At 41.4% G+C, this 21,006-nt stretch overlaps 2 protein-coding genes across 3 annotated transcripts in view; one reads left to right on the plus strand and one right to left on the minus strand.

Moving 5' to 3' along the window:
• Positions 1-10,457: 10,457 nt before the first annotated feature.
• On the minus strand, positions 10,458-11,873 carry MRPL17 (mitochondrial ribosomal protein L17). Its single transcript, XM_082627902.1, has 3 exons — positions 11,665-11,873; positions 11,281-11,349; positions 10,458-10,916 (listed from the first exon to the last, which is right to left on the minus strand). Exons 1-3 carry the CDS (start codon positions 11,836-11,838, stop codon positions 10,641-10,643), a joined length of 519 nt encoding a protein of 172 aa, XP_082484028.1. The 5' UTR covers positions 11,839-11,873; the 3' UTR covers positions 10,458-10,640.
• Positions 11,874-12,040: 167 nt separating this feature from the next.
• LOC309808696 (olfactory receptor 10A2-like) overlaps positions 12,041-21,006 on the plus strand; it is a 101,390-nt gene continuing 92,424 nt past the window's right edge. For both annotated transcript variants that reach the window (XR_014294774.1, XM_082629273.1), the window contains exon 1: positions 12,041-12,196. The gene's annotated coding sequence lies outside the window, so the exon portion shown is untranslated. The remainder of the gene's footprint in view (positions 12,197-21,006) is intronic.

Raw genomic sequence — 21,006 nt, forward strand, 5'->3', positions numbered from 1 at the left:
TTGCTTGTGTTTTTGGCATTCTATCTAAGAAATCATCATCTAATCCAAGGACAAGATTTACTGCTATTTTTTTAAACAGTTTTATAGTTTTAGCTCTTACATTTAGGTCTATGATCCATTTGAATTAATTTTTGTATGTGGTGTGAGGTAGCGGTCCAACCTTAATTTTTTACATGTGGATAGCTGGCTCTATCATTATTTGTTAAAAAGACGTGTCTTTCCTTATTTGATTTTCTTGTCATCCTTGTTAAGAAAAAAATGACTATAAATCTAAGGGTTTATTTCTGACCTCTCAATTCTGTTTCCTTGATCTACTCGTCTGTCCTTATGCCAGTACCACACAGTCTTGATTACTTTGTAGAAGTTTTAAAATGAGGAAGTATGAGTCTTCCCACTTTGTTCTTTTTCAGGATTATTTTGTGTGGCTATTCTGAGTCTCTTGAATTTCCATATGAATTTTAGTATCTCTGCAAAAAAAAAAGCAGCATGACTTTGATAGGGATGGTGTTGAATCTCTAAGTCAATTTGGGGAGTATCTGCACCTTAACAATATTAAGTCTTCAAATCCATGAACATGTGTTATCTTTACATTATTTTAGGCATTTTACATTTTCTCTCAATAATCTTTTGTAGTTTTCAGTGTGTGTCTTGTACTTCTTTTGTTAAATTTATTCCTAAACATTTTATTCTTTTTGATGCTATTGTAAATGGAATTGTTTTCTTAATTTATTTTTTGGATCATTCCTTGCTAGTGTGTAGAAATATAATTGATTTTTGTATACTGATTGATTTCAGAATGGTAACCAACCTTGTATTTCTGGTGTAAAGCTCACTTGGTCCTAGTGTATAATTTTTTGTGTGTGTTGTTGGATACAGTTTGCTAGTATTCTGTTGGCAAATTTTGCACCTATATTCATAAGGGATATTGATCTTCTCTTGCAATGTCTTTTTCTGGTTTTAGTATCACAGTAATAATGGCTTCACAGAATGAGTTAGTGCTGTTTGTAACTTTGTTTAATTCCTAGATTTTTTTTTATCAGCTTGGTCAAATGAGTATTATATATTCATTTTAGGCATCTGAATCCTAAGTTTCTGATATGAGTATCACACACAAAAGTGACATTCAACAGAGTTTGATTGAAATCTGGTTATACAACAGACCTAATGAGAAGACTCTGTTTAAACTAAAACTAAACTAAATCAAGCTGAAATTAATTGAAAACTAAAACTAAAAAAAAAAAGCAAAAGAAAAAAGAGTAAATCTATAAGGTTATTAAATCTTTCCACACAACACAATTTCTATAAATTTTATACATTATTGATAGAAACAAATTTTTGGTGAATTGATAACTCTACCAAATAGATTTTGGTGCTCAAAACCAACAATTTTTAAACTTGAGAACTTTGGAAAATTTGATGAATTGAGCTTTTGGGAGCATGGTCATTGGGTGAACTGTCTTCAGTGAATATTTTTTCAACTTATTGCCTAGTTCCTAGATATAGATAAAGATCAGGAGGGTAGGGAATTGAGAAGACCATGCCTACAGCCTCCTTTTTTTTTTTCTGGGAAGTAGGAGGTGAAGTTAAGTGCTTATACTAAGAGATGAAGATGATACAAAGAGTTTAAGAAAAGTGGAGAGAGTTTGCAGGGGTCAAAGAGATGGTAGGATTGAGCAATCCAGGCTTATTGTGTTCAGGGCCTGGTTCTGTTGATCCCAGTGCCAGTGGTTGTGTCATATTGTTTGTTCCTAGGAGCTCTTAGTGATGAGGGCACAGGAGTAGAGAAATCTGGTAATTAATAAGTGGGTGGGAGAGAAAGACATGGGGTTGAGTAGGGGCTGCCATGAGAACAGATGAAGTTGGATCATGATATCCAGGCTGGGTTGAAAAGGAAGAAAGGCCTGGTGTATACAGGGAGAAAAGAGTTCAGAGGACTAGAGTTTCTAGAGTTTGAAATTTTGATATGTGCGCAAAGGGAGATCCAGAGGCAAGAAGCTGGGTCTAGAGAGTGAGATTCTGGAGCATAAAGCTTCAGGGCTAAAGTAGATCTGGTCATGAAAGGGTCGAAGGCCTGGTAAACAGAGCGGGCTGGATTGATGGGCTTCAGTAGGAGAGAACAATAAAGAACTATGGGGCGAGAGTCTTTTTTTTAATAAAAATTTTTTTAAATTATTTATTTATTTATTTATTGGCTGCATTGGGTCTTCGTTGCTGAGCACGGGCTTTCTCTAGTTGTGGTGAGTGGGGGCTACTCTTCGTTGTAGTGCATGGGCTTCTTATTGTGGTGGCTTCTCTTGTTGTGGAGCACGGGCTCTAGGCACACAGGCTTCAGTAGTTGCAGCACATGGGCTCAGTAGTTGCAGCATGCAGGCCCTAGAATGCGTAGGCTTCAGTAGTTGTGGCGTGTGGGCCCGGTGGTTGTGGCACATGGGCTTAATTGCTCCGCGGCACGTGGGATCTTCCCAGACCAGGGATCGAACCTGTGTCCCCTGCATTGGCAGGTGGATTCTTAACCACTGCGCCAGCAGGGAAGGCCCAGAGGCAGTGTTGAATGGGGCATCCAAGGTTGGGATGGTGAGTAAGACTCTGGGCCTAAGACTTTTTTTTTTTTTGCGGTACGCAGGCCTCTCACTGCTGTGGCCTCTCCCGTTGCAGAGCACAGGCTCCAGACATGCAGGCTCAGTGGCCATGGCTCACGGGCCCAGCCGCTCCGCGGCATGTGGGATCTTCCCGGACTGGGACACGAACCCGTGTCCCCTGCATCGGCAGGCGGACTCTCATCCACTGCGCCACCAGGGAAGCCCTGGGCCTAAGACTTGAATGAATGTGTGAGTGATCAGAAGCTGTCTTCCCCCACCTTCACCCCCAGTCAGCCTGGCATGATTGGCCCAGTCTGTTATAAAAAAGACAGATGTGGGGTAGGGTTCTTAGTGTTACAAAACCCCTTCAGAGTTTTGACTTTTCCTGTACTTGCTTTTATCTCTGCTAGCTCCATGTTGACTTCTCAGTCATGTTCGGAATTCCTGATATTTTGTCTGTCTGCTCTAGCCCGTCCTGTTAGGTCTGAGACTGATGGAATTTAACGATTCATTTTGTGACTAGCTCTGGGCTATACACTGTGTATGTTTTCTCCTCAAAGGCAGACACATTCAAACTGCAAGCTTGCCAAGTGACTTCCTGTACGTTGGGCCAGCAGGTGCTTTAGGCATCCTGTAGCAGCTAAGGCCAAGAACATCAGGAGGAGGTGGTCAACCAAGGTCTCAAGTCCCCAAAGAAAAGAGGCTTTACATAAAGGTGGAGGAGCCATGGAAGCCACAGTGGCAAACAAGAAAGCTCTCTTCCATCCCCTTTGCCCTCAACACAAGATTTTGGACTTCTCCCTCAAAGCTATATAAACACTTAAGTGCCTATCTCCATAACTAAGGCCTGGAAAAAGTACTCATTATAAAATTGCCTTAGTCTATTTGGGCTGTTATTACAAAATACTGCAGACTGGGTAATTTATAAACATTAGAAATTTATTTCTCATAGTTCTGGAGGATGGGAAGTCCAACATCAAGGTACTAGCATGGCTGAGTTCTGGTGAGGACCCTCGTGCAGGTTCACAGCCAGCACCTTCTCACTGTGCCCTCTCATGGTGGAGGGAGCAAGAGATCTCTGTGGGGTCTCCTTTATAAGAACAATATTCCCATTTGTGAGGCTTCCACCCTCATGACCTAAGCACCTTCCAAAGGCCCCACCTCCCAATACCATCAAATTGGGCATTAGGATTTCAACATATGAATCTGGGTTGGGGGGGACATAAACATTCAGACCATAGCAAAAAATAAATACATTAATCTTCAAAATTCACTTTTTAAATCTCCTTTCCTCTCAAGTTGCTGCCGTATCTTCTCTTTTCATTGTCACCAAACTTCTCCAGTTGTCTTTATGGTTTCTGCTTTTGCCCCTCTCAAGAGACTGCTCCATTAGAGGTCAACAGTGAACATCCTAATCTTTAAGTCCAATGGCCAAAGATACTCATTAAATCACTATTCTGGAGCCTGGCCAACATTAGGTTCTAAGAATACAAAAATCATCTAGTGTCTGTCCTTAGGACCTCAGACTCTGAGGGGGATGTTTTTGACCCCACCTCCCTTGGATTTTGAGACACCAGTGTTCTCGCTGTGGTCCTTCTTTTCACCCTCCTCCGAGGGCTTCTCTTTTTTTCTGTCTGGCCTTTGAATGTTGGCTCTATCCTTTTTCTTTTACTTTTACTCTATATTTTTTGTCTGGGAAATCTCATCTAGTCCAATTGCTTCAATTTCCTCCTATGTGTGAATAGCACATCTGTATTGCTGGCTTACCTATATCCTTTGAGCTCCAGAACAACTGTTCACAAGACAACTCTGTAACATGAATATGTTTACAACAAAGCTCATCACAGAATCTCAGATCTGCTTCTCCTCTGCTATCCTCACTCTCTGTGAATGGAATTACTTCACCCAACTGCCCAAGTAGAAACTTGGTATTGTGCTTGACTCTTAACTTCTTCCTCTACCTTCCTCTATCATGTAGTCACACACAATGTCTAGTCTATTCTATCTCCTGTATATCTGTTTGATCTGTTGGCTTCTCTCCTTCCCCCATGCTTCTGGCCTAGTCTAGCCTTCCCTCAACTCCCCTTGGATTCCTTAACTAGCCTCCTATTCAGTTTCCTTGCTTCTAGTCTTGGCCCCTAACCCATCTTCCGGTCTGATGGAAGAATGATATTTCTGAATTGTAAATCTGATCCCTTTTCTCTCCATTTAAAAATCCTTCAGTGGCTTCCCCTGGTCTTCAGGATAAAATCCAAGCACTTTATCATGTCTTACAGGGTCCTTTGTAACCTGATCTTGCCTGGCTTTCCTGCTTCATTTCCTCCACTTCTTCCTCAAAACTAAATCCCAGCTGTACCAAATTACTTACTTGGAATTTCTTAACCACTCCATTCTGTTTCATAATTCAGTGCACTTCTACCTGCAGATCTTGCTGCCTGGAATGCCCTCCCAGAGGACCTCTCTACCCAAAGCTTGATGAATGCCTATTCATTCTTCAAGATGCAGCCCTAGCATTGTTTCCTCTGAAAAGTTCCTTATTGACCTCCTCCTTTTTTGGTACTCCAGTATGCCTTGTGCACACCACTTTCTTAGCTACCTGTCTTATTATGTTATACTTATTCATGATCTGTCTCTCCAACTGGCCTGATGGGCCCAGAAGGAGTCATCCCTGTATTCTCTATACTAGCACAGTGCTTTGAATGAAAAAGGACTATGCTTGCTAAATTCATTTTATAATTATTTTTGAGTGTTTCTTATGTACAAGGAAGACACTGTACTGGGTACTGTGATGAATTTTGCAGGTTCTCTTTCCTCTCTGTAAGGCAATTTCTCAGTCTCCTTCACAGATTCTGCATCCTGTCTGTCCTCTAATGTCCGACCTCAGTCTCCTTTCCCTCTACATATACACTCTGAGTCATCCCATCCATCTCCTTAGCTTTAATTGCCAAGAACTCCCAAATCTCTTTTCCCGGCGAAGAACTCTTTCCTAATCTCCACATGCTCCCAGGCATCTCAAACTCAGCACATATAAAACTGAACTATTTTTCCTTTCTTTTGTTCCTTTTGGGATAAAAGGAAAAGATAACTGTAGGAAAGCTTCTGAGACCACTTTAAGGAAAAGAAGTTAGAAATTAAGTCAGAACAATGGTATTGAGTTTTCAGTGACATCTCTAGGTACAGCTTTTGCATTTTCATCTCCTTGAAGTGAATAGCAGTAAAACTTTAATGCTGTGCTTCCCATGCTGGGCTACACAGTTGGTGTGCCAAGGCATATGTGAAGACACAGTGTAAACAAGGCTCATCTTCTTAGAGCTTAGAGCATCAATTTTGATAGAATTGTGTGCGTATGTATGTGTGCAATGTACAATATTTAACTTGTAAGAACTAAAAACATTACTTTTATATTAAACATATATACTGTAGAACAGAATGCAAAATATCAGAAAAAGTTGAAACTCCTTTCCTCAAAATATAAGCACACAGACCATTTTTATCATTGGGGCATCTCAAATTTAACTACCGAATTCATGTCCCTGAGTCAGAGAGCTACAATATGCCCCCACATTTAAGGGCACGGAGAGGAAAACCTTAAGGGTACAGACGTTACCCAGTAGTGAACAATGGGGAATCAGTGTTGCAGGAAGTTCATTTTCAGATGAAGTAAGAGGAAACTGGGGAAGGGAGGAGTTAGTAAACCTAAAATGCAGAGCTAGGCTGAAGAACTTAGTACAACAGACATTTATAGACGCCTGTTTTGTTCCATGTTCTCTACTGGGTAGCCCAAGAGTTGATTAGGTATGTCCCCTACCCTCTAGGAATAAATCAGCTAGTTATGGGTGCTGAACAATGTAATTGTGCCATTGCTACAATGAAGGATGTATGTGTGAAACTGGACCACTGGAAAAGTCCCTAACTTAGCTTGCAGAATTCAGTGAATACTTCTCAGAAGAGGCATCAGATTGGCTTTTGGCTATGTCTTGGAAAATGTATAGGTGTTTTCTGTCTGTAGGTAGGTTAGAAATATTTCAGGAAATTGAAATATGAGATGTGTGGGAAATGAATTAGACACATGCTTACATTCTTGACTGTCATTATATTATGAACACTGAAATCCCTGGAGAGGAAGGAGCCCATTTCTTCAGCCTTGGTATACTCAGCAGGGTAGCTTAGCACTGTCCCTGCACACAGTACCATGTTTTTGGTTTTATACAGCTAAGCCAGGGAGTTGACTATGTCATAGACAACATGTAGCTTACTCCTCCTCATTTAATAAACATATATTGAATCAGGTCCAGTGGTAGGTATAGAGTTACCCAGAAGAATGAGTCCCAGTTCCTGGCTTTGGGAGCTCAGTTGAGTGAAGGAGTCAGTCAAGCAGACAGGCAACTGTAGTAGAGTGTAATGAATGCTTTGACAGACATATGACCCAAGGGCTATTACTGCACCCAGGAATGGACCTAGCCCCATCTGGAGGATGATGTGGAGTTTGGAGAAGGCCTCAAAGCAGTGACTTTGAGTAGAGATTTGAACGACGTGTAGGAGGTAATTTGAAACAGGGCAAGCACAATAGTAGAGGCAGCATCATGAAAAAAGGTATGATATATTCAGAGAATAACAAGTTAATTTCCTGTGACGGGTGGTAGCAGGTAATGGTAGGAGACGAGCCTGAGAGGTGACTGAGACCAGGCCATAGATGGCCTTTGTGCCATGATAAGAGGCCTGGATTTTATCCAGCAAAGGTAATGGTGAATCACTGTAACGCTGGTTTAGATCAGTGTTTCTCAGAGAAGGCTGTAAAACATTAGTGAGTTGTAGAATCAACTTAGTGAAATGGGACCATCATTTTAAAAGAGTAAACTAGAAAAGAGTAGACAATATCGGTGCACATGATATTTGTACAAATAATGTTTTGTGATGCTTTTGTTTCAATTATATATATACATGTCAATTTCGTGTTCTGATGTGTTTTTTGATCTGTGGGTCACAGTAAAAAAAATTTGGGGAAACACTAAAGATTCAACAGTACAAAATCATTTACCAGATTACTTTCAGTAGCAATTAACAGAAAACTCAGGCACAAATGGGAGTAGTCACTAAAGATTCTTACTATATAGTATCTTTTAGTTGTTCTGACCTGCCACTCTGTCATCTTCAGCCTAGAGCCAGTTCCCTGTGTTTATCAGAATAACAAGCAATGTTACTCTTATCTAGCAGAGTAGAGCCTGGAATCTCATTGCCTCAAGTTATTTAAGGCCTGTCCATCCCTGAATCCATCAATAGCTAGGGGATGGAAGTAGCAGGACTGCCTTAGACTAACCTGGGGTGGATGTTCGGGAATTAACCCACTGCAGGGAATTGTAATGCAATGTGGTAAATCCAGTGCGTTATGGGAATACCATAGTGGCACCTAGGGTCACAAAGTAATGAACTTAGGTGTGGAGATGGTCAGAGCATTCACCCAGGAGATGCCAAAAGTTTGTGTACAAGGCAGGTAGGTAAAAAGGGGAGGGTTTTCTGGGTGGTAGGTGAACAGGTGTTAGGGAGAGACCTGCATAGGGAAACAGTCAAAATAAGGCCTTCCAAGACTCTGGAGCATAAAATTAGAGGCAAAGGAAGAAGTTGGAGCAACGAGCAGGTGCCTACTGACCGAGGGGAGTCATGGTAAGGAATCTGGACTCTTTCCCTACAGGAAGAGAAGAGCCACTGGAGATCAAGCAGAGAAGTAAGACAGCAGATTCCTATCACCATGGCTGCAGTGGGGAGGAAGGCAAGTTAGGAGGCTGTTGCAGTAATCCAGGATAAGGATGTCTTGGATCTCAGACTAGGGAGAGGTGTCTGCAGATTGATAAAATTCACATGATGTGCTAATTTGACTGCAGAAGATGAATGTAAGGAAACAGTCTCTGACTTTTGTAATTGTGTCTCCTCTAGATCTTGGGCTTACACTGTGTCATTGATCTATTGAGGCTAGAGGAAATTTGTTACCTTTTGAGGGGGATGGGCATAACTGTGAACCTTGTAGTGAAGAACTGGGGCCTGAACAGTGAACCTTTGAAAGTAAGAGGGAATTTCAGTGCATCCAGGCCTCTCTTGGGAGTTTGGAATTTATTAAAGAGATGCCTGGATGGACTTGGGGGCATATTCCACCAATTTAGGTGAAGAGTTACCATTTATAGGCCAGATTAGTAAAACTGCTACATTGTTGTTTATTTCCCTTGTGTTAATCCCTGAGCCTTTAGTAAATGTTCTAGGATTCATGTACTCCAAAATAATAAAGGGGATGCAGTGTCTCTTGAGACCACTGTGGCAGGAGAAGTGGCCCATTAGACTGTAAGCTCCTTATGGCAAAGCCTGTTTCTTCTCATTTCTATATCCTAGTATGTAGCCCAGGGCCCGACATATGGCTGACACTTGTTCAACTAGTATATCCCTAGTGCCTAAAATGATGCTGGGTACTAGCAGATGCTGAAGAAGCACTTAGGGAACTACTGAAAGCCCCAAAGGAAGTTATATTTCTGGGGGCCAGGAGGAAAAGCTGTGAGAGTCCAGCCGTAACTCACCTGTTACCGTTACTTAAAGATATGGTTTTAATTTTAAGGAAAGAGCTTTCTCTAGGAGTCAAGGATGACTCCAAGACATCTGGCTGAGGTGAATGTTTGTACCAAAAAGACAGAAAGAGGGCAAATTTTTTTAGAGAAGCATTCAGAGGTGTAGGTTTATTCAATAAATGTTTTGAGTGTCTACTATATGTCACTCAAAATATACTGTCAGAAAGAGCTTTCTGGCAATAGTGTGAAAGACCAACTGGAGTAAAGTAAAAGAGATGAGACCCCTGTTGGGAGCAGGTGAGTCTCAGACGAGGGCAGCTGGACTGAAATAGTACCAGAATAGCTCTGTCACTGAAGCTAATATCTGTCTGCTAGACCAGTGACCCCTCCACCCACAGCCTTATTATCTCAGACAATGGTTGGGTTTGGTGGGCCAAACCCCCTCTGTAGGTCTGGCCTAAGATAAAAATCTGTTTTTTTCCACTTTACTAGAAAGATGGCATTTGCTAGGCCCTGCTATCACGTGTTCATGCAGGGATGATAGCTCCAAGTCTTCCCACGACTATCACCCCTGTCAAGCCTGAGTGTGAGGGATGGGCAGCCTGCCTGGGCCAAATCTGGCTTCACAGTAACTAGTGCACATAAAGGAACTTCCTACTTTTCACATGCCCTGACCATTCTGAAGCCGGATTTCCTTTTTCCGAGTTCCCAGAGAGGCCCAGATTGAAAACTTCCAGGAAATTCCCACAGGTTTAACTTCCTAACCTTCTTCCCACTTCAACCCTCTCCTTCACCCTTCCACTCCCACCCCAAGAGGAAGGAGCTTATCCTGGAGTCAACATCCTCTGCTGAACACTTCCACTCCCTTGGCCAGGGTGGTGGTACATCTGAGTTCTCAGGTCCTCTCCTCTGAGGCCTATTCAGGGCTTGAGGTGAACACTTAAGGGTAATATGTGATCCTGTCCAGAAACGGAGGAATGGAACCTTGAAGGTTCTTAGAGTACCAGATTATTACAGAAAGTTCGCTTCTAGATGTTCACCCTCCCACCCCTGTCAGGAGGTAATCCTTCTCTAAGAAATCCCTGGGGCTCAGTCTCTATGCTAGATATCAAAACTCAATCACCTCTGGGGGGCTAAGGTTGGAATTACAGGATACATACCCCATATAATCTAGCATTAAAAAAAACAAAACTGTGCTAACCCAACCCAACCCAGATTTAAGAACCAGAAACATACACCATGAATTTACTATCCCACACAGACCGAGCATGTGGACAGTTCTCATTCTCCAGAAATCCCAAGGGGAGAGGAAAAAAAATCAGTTTACATATAGTCATACAATGAATTTTATCTATTGTGCAAAGAGAGGGTTATCTGGCTCCCAGAAGGTTTTGGGCTCCAATCAGACAGTTCATTTTACAACTCAAGATCCAGTTCTTCTTAGAGATTAAAAGAGCTCCCAAGGCCTGTGGATCATGGGCACTGATGAGGGCCACATACCCTTTGGCTCCAGTTAAATCTCTGGTGTTCGAACTGTGTGGGAGCTGTGGGTGCTTGCTTCCTGATCCTTCCGCAGCCCCTGAAGCAGCTGGTTTAGGAGTGTGAGGTTGCTGTCTCTGTGAGGAAGGGGCAGGGGTGGGAGGCAGTTCCCTTTATACTCGATCACTGCCATCTTGGCCCGATCCTGCTTATTCCGATTTGGGATCTGCAGCATTCTCGTGTAGCCCCCATTCTGACCTTGGTACCGAGGGGCCAGTACGTGAAACAGCTTTGGGATCAAGTCTTTCTCCTGGAAGGGGAGAGTTATCCAGGAGACAGCAGAGTCAGGCACCACCGCAGAGACATTTAACTTTCAGCACTCCCAAAGGTAGGGTACACACACACACACACACACACACACACACACACACACACCCTTCCCTCACCCTCTGATGTGGTAGAGTCAAAATTACACAGAGTGGATCAGTTACAGGCAGTTGTGCAGATTGAGATTCACATTGAATTCAATTTAGGACACAGATCTCTAATTTAGTTCACATTTGTCCATAAGCGTGTGCCTTATCTTAATTCCGCCCAGTTCCCTTTCCTCTAACAACCCCCTCCCACTTAGGGAGCAAAGGATGAGATTTGGGAGGCAGACAGGATGCACTCACCGTGAGCCAGAAGTCAGCCATGCGCATGGCTCGTTCGTTGGTGTCTCCAAGCTTCCCACAGTCGATGAGCTGCGAGGATATAACATCACTGACCCAACTCGAGCAAGAAAGGAGGCCATCAATCTTACTCCTTAAATGCCGGACTGCAATCTACTCACTTCATACACCAACAAAGCATCTCGCCAATTAAGGCAACCTCTAACTCCGCAGCCCTAACCAGTCTTCAGTGAGAGGGGCCGGAGGAGTAGGTTCCGCTCACTGTATTAGGGGAATCAGCCTTCGGGCACAGCTTACCAGGGCGGTCCCAATTCTTCCCCAACTCCAGCCGGATCCCGCCTCCCCAGGCCAGACCCGAGAGAGGAACAAGAGGGTCCCGCCCCTCACCTTCTCCGCGTAGCCCCTCAGCTCGTCCACGCGTGCCCATGACGCCTCGATGCGTTCGTGTCGCACCAGTCCCGTGAGCAAGTTCTGCAGCAGGTGGATGCGGGACTCGGGACCAAGGCCCAGGCGGCGGAATACGCGGCCGTGAGAGATGGCAGCCGCGACCGACAGCCGCATGCTCCCAGCTTCTTCCAGCCCCTGTGAGGCCGGAACTGGAAACTCCAGGGGAGACGCGGCGGAGAGGCGGAGCTTAGAGGACGCATGCGCCATACGTTGGTGCGTGGTGGACGTGTTTGCGCATGTGTATCAGAGCCTGCCTCGTTGGCAGCCTGGGGGAGGGCGGGGAAGGGGCGTTGACTTCTTCCAGAGGAAGCGAGCCTGGTGGGGTTTGGCCCCCGGGAACGCTCCCTGTCGGCCGGGGAACCAGGCGCCCCCTGGTGTGGAGTGACCCGGCTGTCGGGTTTCTCTGATGCTGCGTCATTCGTCTTGTGGCCCGTAGGGCGCTGGCAAGGTCCGCCTTGTGTCGGCTAGAAAAGTGAGTACCTGAGGGGAAAGTGCCTGGCGGGGTCCTGGTCCCTCAGGCTGGCTGCCCTGCCCTCCCTGAGGCGCGGCGCGTCCCACACCCTGAGCGTCTCATTTTTAAAAGAAAATTGTTTTCAGTAGTAATGGTGAAATGAGTGGGATAACAATGATATGAAAGAAACGCAGATGGTGAAAATTTTCTTTGGTTTAAGTTGTTGACTGAAAAAAAGCACAACATAAAAGTTGAGAGTTATGTTTTATTTGTCAGACAAAACTGAGGACTTAAGCCAGGAACACAGCAGCTCAGATAACTCTGAGAGGCTGCTCTGAAGAGGCAAGGGGTGGGGTCGGGGTGGGGTGGGGACCAGGATACATAGGAGTTTTTGCAGCAAAACCCAGGTAGTTGGAGCATCAGAAGACTACTGTTCATAAAAGAAAACCAGATATCTCAAGTTAAGGAATTTAGCGCTTTTCTATGCACGAGACGATGCAAGAATCTGGGCTCACTGAAATCATTCTTTTGATCTGCACCTCAGCTATTTGGGACCAGTATCCTGTGTTTTCTCATCCTGAGTCTCCTCAGGGTGTGCTGTCCGGGGTGCCTGTAGTGGCTGATGGCTGCAACATCCTTTGTTTACTGATATGGCAGGTGGCATTTTTAGTTCACAAAGTACATATAATCATCCCGGTTCAAGAAGAATTACCGCACTCCAAGGAAAAATAATGGGCTAATACTTTTAAATTACATCAGTGTGTTTTTTATTTTAAAATGGGAAAACCATACCTATGCATTTATGTGTTAAAGTAATGAACAGTAACATTATAGTTTCTGGTTTTGAGCCTTCGTGTCTGCCGATTTGCAATGACCTGGTCAAAATTGCTCTTTGTTATGGATTCAGATATGTCCCCCCCCACAAAAAAGATATGCTAAGACCTACCCCACCCCCATATAGCCTGCATCTCTCTCATCCAGTACCTCATGATGTCACTTTATTTGGAAACAGGGTCCTTGCAGATGTCATTAGTTAAGATGAGGTCATACTGGATTAGGGTGGGAGTCTAATCCAAAGTTACTGATGGCCTTATAAAAAGAACACCTGTGGAGAGACAGAGACACACAGAATGCCATGTGACCCGGAAGGCAGAGATCAGAGTTGCCTAGTTGCAAGCCAAGGATTTCTGGCAAACATCAGAAGCTAAGAGCAAGATATGGAACATATTCTTCCCTAGATCCTTCAGAGAATGCATGGCCTAACTGACAGGTTGATTTTGGACTTCTAGCCTTCAGAACTACAAGACAGTAAATTTCTGCCCTGTTTGTGACACTTTGTTACAGAAGCCCTAGACACATATTCATGTTTGTTAGAAAGCATATTTAGATTTGTCATTCTGTCTTCCTCTTAGGTGACCAGAGAACACCTCTTGCTATTTTAATTTTGAAAAGTTTCTTTTGTCTGAAGCAACATACATGCAAATAGGAAAAGTCTTAAACATATGGATATGTTGGCAGAAATTTATACAAACCACACTTCACAATAAATTCCAGAAATTACAATACTGTTGGTGTCTTGTTTCTTTGGGATCGATTCTTGCAGCTTTCAGTTATCTCCACATTTCACTGTAACGTCGTCATCAGAAAATTCATCATAAATTTCTACTGGTAAAAACTTGGGAAGATTTTCTTCTTTGCAAAAGTCAGAGAAAATGAACATTGACACTGGTGTTATTTGACCTATTACTTTAAAAAAGGAATGTCCTCTTGGTCAAAACGTACAGCATCAAACATTGTCCATATTTATTTTTTTGGTTATGTGAGGCTGATCTAGGGTGGCCTCAGCCTGCAGCAGCTTGAAGCAGGGTTTCAGTTACTGGCCAGTGATTGAGGTCGGGTCGCGGTGGTGAGAGCACCGAATCCTATCCACTAGACCAGTGGTCAGTGACAAGGCCCTGGCCCTATGGCTTTGCAGAAAAAGAATTCCCACAAAGATGGAAAGTAGTGAAACAAGTAAAGTATTTAATAGGAAAAAAAGTACGTGTGGATAGACACATGGGTGGGCTCAGGGAGAGAGTCACGCCCTTGTGGCAGTTTAAATCACTTATATGGGGCATTTCTTCTGTGTTTCCTTTGGCCAATCATTTTGGTTTGTCTGGTTCAGAGTCCATATTGGGTGTATCTCGGGATCTTCCCATGTATGCACACGCATCTCTTAGCCAAGATGGATTCTACTGAAGAGGCCTATGGGTAGTGAGCATCAGTTGGCATCAGTTAGCATCACTCCCCTTTTGGCCTCCAAGGAGCCTTTCTGCACATGTGTAGTCGGGGAGGTCTCCTGACTCTGAGAATGAGAAATATGTGGTCTCTTACCTCATACCTGGGCAGGGCCCAGCCTCCTCTCTCAATTGTTTTGTTATTTCCGTCTCGGAGTGTTGGTCCACAGGGAATGAACTTTGACCGTTTGCCCCTGGGGTCCCATCTGTCTCCTGCTTCAAGATCATCATCTCTTGTTTGTTCTCCTGGCAGTATTCAAACTTTTTGTCTATGTCAATTTCTTTACATTTTGTTGGTGCATAGTTAATGGCTTTCTCTCCAGTTTTTGAGGATTGATGTTCAAGGAACCATTTTAAACCTTGGTATCTTACTGTATGTTGTACAAGGCATATTCTGGCTGTTTGTAGATACTTTTGTGTCTGGTTGATCTCATCTGAAACTTCACCTTAAAACAAAAACAACTCAGGAAAGAAAAATCTCATACAACCAGGATTGTTTATTTTAAATTTATAGTTTTAGAAGCAGGGCTATGTTCTACCACAAGGGTTGGAGGTACAAAATGTGCCTCAAGTGAGCTTGAAAGATCACAAATTGTTATGAATTTATCAATACTATGAAAAATAATACATGTGGCTGAATCTGACTATGTAACTGATAGGTTTCCAAATTAACTTGCGTGTGGAATAAAATGTTTTAATGGATTAGTTTTAAAAAGTGATAGTTTGAAGCTTACATGTATTTTATTTTAACACAACGGTAACTATATCAATTGTATAGAACTTAGACCAACAAAAGATTTTTCTTTGAGGGTTATTATATCACTAACACTGTTTAGCATAGTCATGCAATGTGATAAAAATCAGATTGACTTTTAGTTAGTTTTATTACTATTTTAAAATTCTTTACAGAAAATTCACCTCCTTATGCTTGCTTTGGAACCGGCTGCGTCTACCTCCCAACCCTTGGTGCCCACTGGCTTTGAGAGAGTTTGGGACTAGGATAATTGCTTTGGTGTCAGAACTATTGTAAATAGAAAAACAAGCTTTCTCCTTTACTCTGAAATAACTGCATCTTCTTCTACTGATGCCTTCATGAAGCAATGTCCTGGGAGCCTGTACAGGGAGCTCAGCAAGTGTTCAATCAGGGATTTAATGATGATGGGGAAAAGCAATTGTCGATTGGACCCCAAGCCAACATTTTTTAAAAATTAGGTTTATTTATTTATTTATTTATATTTTTAAAAACATCTTTATTGGAGTATAACTGCTTCACAATACTATGTTAGTTTCTCTTGCACAACAGAGCGAATCAGCCACATACATACACATGTCCCCATATCCCCTCCCTCTTGAGCCTCCCTCCCATCCTCCCTATCCCACCCGTTTAGGTCATCGCAAAGCACCGAGCTGATCCCCCTGTGCTATGCTGCTGCTTCCCACCAACGGACTGTTTTACATTCGGTAGTGTATATATGTCCATGCTACTCTCACTTCGCCCCAGCTTCACCCTCCCGCCCCATGTCTTCTAGTCCATTTTCTATGTCTGCTGGTTTATTCCTGCCCTGCAACTATGTTCATGAGAGCCTTCTTTTTTTTCAGATTCCATATATATATATATGTGTTAGCATACGGTATTTGTTTTTCTCTTTCTGACTTCACTCTGTATGACAGACTCTAGGTCCATCCACCTCACTACAAATAACTCAGTTTTGTTTCTTTTTATGGCTGAGTAATATTCCATTGTATATATGTCCCACATCTTCTTTATCCATTCATCTGTCGATGAACATTTAGGTTGCTTCCATGTCCTGGCTATTGTAAATAGTGCTGCAGTGAACATTTTGGTACATAATTCTTTTGGAATTATGGTTTTCTCAGGGTATACGCCCAGTAGTGGGATTGCTGGGTCATATGGTAGTTCTGTTTGTAGTTTTTAAGTAACTTCCATACTGTTCTCCATAGTGGCTGTATCACTTACATTCCCACCAACAGTTCAAGAGGGTTCGCTTTTCCCCACACCCTCTCCAGGATTTATTGTTTGTAGATTTTTTTGATGATGGCTACTCTGACCGGTGTGAGGTGATACCTCATTGTAGTTTTGATTTGCATTTCTCTAATGATTAGTGATGTTGAGCATCTTTTCATGTGTTTGTTGGCAATCTGTATGTCTTCTTTGGAGAAATGTCTATATAGGTCTTCTGCCCATTTTTGGATTGGGTTGTTTGTTTTTTTGATATTGAGCTGCATGAGCTGCTTGTATATTTTGGAGATTAATCCTTTGTCAGTTGCTTCATTTGTAAATATTTTCTCCCATTCTGAGGGTTGTCCTTTCATCTTGTGTATGTTTTCCTTTGCTGTGCAAAAGCTTTTAAGTTTCATTAGGTGCCATTTGTTTATTTTTTATTTTATTTCCATTTCTCCAGGAGGTGGGTCAAAAAGGATCTTGCTGTGATTTATGTCATAGAGTGTTCTGCCTATGTTTTCCTCTAAGAGTTTGATAGTTTCTGGCCTTACATTTAGGCCTTTAATCCATTTTGCATTTATTTTTGTGTATGATGTTAGGGAGTGTTCTAATTTCATTCTTTTATATGTAGGCATCCAGTTTTCCCAACACCACTTATTGAAGAGGCTGTCTTTTCTCTATTGTATATTCTTGCCTCCTTTATCAAAAATAAAGTGACCATATGTGCGTGGGTTTATCTCTGGGCTTTCTATCCTGTTCCATTGATCTATATTTCTGTTTTTGTGCCAGTACCATACTGTCTTGATAACTGTAGCTTTGTAGTACAGTCTGAAGTCCGGGAGCCTGATTCTTCCAGGTCCATTTTTCTTTCTCAACATTGCTTTGTCTATTCGGGGTCTTTTGTGTTTCCACACAAATTGTGCAATTTTTTGTTCTAGTTCTGTGAAAAATGCCATTGGTAGTTTGATAAGGATTGCATTGAATCTGTAGATTGCTTTGGGTAGTATAGTCATTTTCACAATGTTGATTCTTCCAATCTAAGAACATGGTATATCTCTTCATCTGTTTGTATCATCTTTAATTTCTTTCAATAGTGTCTTATAGTTTTCTGCATACAGGTCTTTTGTCTCCTTAGGTAGGTTTATTCCTTGGTATTTTATTCATTTTGTTGCAGTGTTAAATGGGAGTGTTTCCTTAATTTCTCTTTCAGATTTTTTATCATTAGTGTATAAGAATGCCATAGATTTCTGTGCATTAATTGTGTATACTGCTACTTTACCAAATTCATTGATTAGCTCTAGTAGTTTTCTGGTAGCACTTTTAGGATTCTCTATGTATAATATATCATCTGCAAACAGTGACAGCTTTACTTCTTTTCCTGTTTGGATTCCTTTTATTTCTTTTTCTTCTCTGATTGTTTTGGCTAAAACTTCCAAAAGTATGTTGAATGATAGTGGTGAGAGTGGGCATCCTTGTCTTATTCCTGATCTTATGGAAATGGTTTCAGTTTTTCACCATTGAGAACGATGTTGGCTGTGGGTTTGTCACGTATGGCCTTTATTATGTTGAGGCAAGTTCCCACTATGCCTACCTTCTGGAGGGTTTTTATCATAAATGGGTGTTGAATTTTGTCGAAAGCTTCTTCTGCATCTATTGAGATGATCATATGGTTTTTATCCTTCAATTTGTTAATATGGTGTATCACACATATTGGTTTGCGTATATTGAAGAATCCTTGCATTCCTGGGATAAACCCCACTTGATCATGGTGTATGATCCTTTTAATGTGCTATTGGATTCTGTTTGCTAGTATTTTGTTGAGGATTTTTGCATCTATGTTCATCAGTAATATTGGCCTGTAGTTTTCTTTCTTTGTGATATCTTTTTCTGGTTTTGGTATCAGGGTGATGGTGGTCTCGTAGAATGAGTTTGGGAGTATTCCTTGCTCTGCTATATTTTGGAAGAGTTTGAGAAGGATAGGTGTTAGCTCTTCTCTAAATGTTTGATAGAATTCGCCTGTGAAGCCATCTGGTCCTGGGCTTTTTTTTTTTTTTAGAGGTTTATTTTATTTTATTATTTATTATTTTTTTGTTATTAGTTTCTGCTTTATAACAAAGTGAATCAGTCATACATATACATCTGTTCCCCCATCCCTTCCCTCTTGCGTCTCCCTCCCTCCCACCCTCCCTATCCCACCCCTCCAGGTGGTCACAAAGCACCGAGCTGATCTCCCTGTGCTATGCGGCTGCTTCTGGGCTTTTGTTTATTGGAAGATTTTTTATCACAGTTTCAATTTCAGTGCTTGTGATTGGTCTGTTCATATTTTCTATTTCTTCCTGATTCAGTCTTGGCAGGTTGTGCATTTCTAAGAATTTGTCGATTTCTTCCAGGTTGTTCATTTTATTGGCATAGAGTTGCTTGTAGTAATCTCTCATGATCTTTTGTATTTCTGCAGTGTCAGTTGTTACTTCTCCTTTTTCATTTCTAATTCTATTGATTTGGGTCTTCTCCCTTTTTTCTTGATGAGTCTGGCTAATGGTTTATCAATTTTGTTTATCTTCTCAAAGAACCAGCTTTTAGTTTTATTGATCTTTGCTATCATTTCCTTCATTTCTTTTTCATTTATTTCTGATCTGATTTTTATGATTTCTTTCCTTCTGCTAACTTTGGAGTGTTTTTGTTCTTCTTTCTCTAATTGCTTTAGGTGCAAGTTTAGGTTGTTTTTTCGAGATGTTTCCTGTTTCTTAAGGTAGGATTGTATTGCTATAAACTTCCCTCTTAGAACTGCTTTTGCTGCATCCCATAGGTTTTGGGTGGTCATGTCTCCATTGTCATTTGTTTCTAGGTATTTTTTGATTTCCTCTTTGATTTCTTCAGTGATCACTTCGTTATTAAGTAGTGTATTGTTTAGCCTCCATGTGTTTGTATTTTTTACAGATCTTTTCCTGTAATTGATATCTAGTCTCATAGCGTTGTGGTCAGAAAAGATACTTGATACAATTTCAATTTTCTTAAATTTACCAAGGCTTGATTTGTGACCCAAGATACGATCTATCCTGGAGAATGTTCCATGAGCACTTGAGAAAAATGTGTATTCTGTTGTTTTTGGATGGAATGTCCTATAAATATCAGTTAAGTCCATCTTGTTTAATGTATCATTTAAAGCTTGTGCTTCCTTATTTATTTTCATTTTGGATGATCTGTCCATTGGTGAAAGTGGGGTGTTAAAGTCCCCTACTGTGATTGTGTTACTGTCGATTTCCCCTTTTATGGCTGTTAGTATTTGCCTTATGTATTGAGGTGCTCCTGTGTTGGGTGCATAAATATTTATAATTGTTATATCTTCTTCATGGATCTATCCCTTGATCATTATGTAGTGTCCTTGTTTGTCTCTTCTAGTAGTCTTTATTTTAAAGCCTATTTTGTCTGATATGACAATTGCTACTCCAGCTTTCTTTTGGTTTCCATTTGCATGGAATATCTTTTTCCATCCCCTTACTTTCAGTCTGTATGTGTCTCTAGGTCTGAAGTGGGTCTCTTGTAGACAGCATATATATGGGTCTTGTTTGTGTATCCATTCAGCCAGTCTGTGTCTTTTGGTGGGAGCATTTAGTCCATTTACATTTAAGGTAATTATTGATATGTATGTTCCTATTCCCATTTTTTTAATTGTTTTGGGTTCGTTATTGTAGGTCTTTTCCTTCTGTCGTGTTTCTTGCCTAGAGAAGTTCCTTTAGTATTTGTTGTAAATCTGATTTGGTGGTGCTGAGCTCTCTCAGCTTTTGCTTGTCTGTAAAGATTTTAATTTCTCCATCAAATCTGAATGAGATCCTTGCTGGGTAGAGTAATCTTGGTTGCAGGTTTTTCTCCTTCACTTTAAATATGTCCTGCCAGTTCCTTCTGGCTTGCAGAGTTTCTGCTGAAAGATCAGCTGTTAACCTTATGGGGATTCCCTTGTGTGTTATTGTTGTTTTTCCCTTGCTGCTTTTAATATGTTTTCTTTGTATTTAATTTTTGACAGTTTGATTAATATGTGTCTTGGTGTATTTCTCCTTGGATTCATCCTGTATGGGACTCTCTGTGCCTCCTGGACTTGATTAACTATTTCCTTTCCCATATTAGGGAAGTTTTCAAGTATAATCTTTTCAAATATTTTCTCAGTCCCTTTCTTTTTCTCTTCTTCTTCTGGAACCCCTATAATTCGAATGTTGGTGTTGTGTTTAATGTTGTCCCAGAGGTCTCTGAGACTGTCCTCATTTTTTTTCATTCTTTTTTCTTTCTTCTGTTCTGCAGTAGTTTTTTCCACTATTTTATCTTCCACGTCACTTATCCGTTCTTCTGCCTCAGTTATTCTGCTATTGATCCCGTCTAGAGTATTTTTAATTTCATTTATTGTGTTTCTAATCGTTGCTTGATTCATCTTTAGTTCTTCTAGGTCCTTGTTAACTGTTTCTTGCATTTTGTCTATTCTATTTCCAAGATTTTGGATCATCTTTACTATCATTATTCTGAATTTTTTTTCAGGTAGACTGCCTATTTCCTCTTCATTTGTTAGGTCTGGTGGGTTTTTATCTTGCTCCTTCTCCTGCTGT

This window comes from Mesoplodon mirus (assembly GCF_964341445.2).
Source record: "Mesoplodon mirus genome assembly, chromosome: 7".
Classification (NCBI taxonomy): Eukaryota; Metazoa; Chordata; class Mammalia; order Artiodactyla; family Ziphiidae; genus Mesoplodon; species Mesoplodon mirus.

What these genes read in the sequence shown, in the direction of transcription:
- MRPL17 (XM_082627902.1), bottom strand. Translation starts at nt 11,838, where the DNA reads ATGCGGCTGTCGGTCGCGGCTGCCATCTCTCACGGCCGCGTATTCCGC. An exon ending in TGAGGGGCTACGCGGAGAAG is followed by an intron (nt 11,350 to 11,664) that starts GTGAGGGGCGGG and finishes ATATCCTCGCAG; the next exon opens with CTCATCGACTGTGGGAAGCT. An exon ending in TGGCTGACTTCTGGCTCACG is followed by an intron (nt 10,917 to 11,280) that starts GTGAGTGCATCC and finishes CTCCCCTTCCAG; the next exon opens with GAGAAAGACTTGATCCCAAA.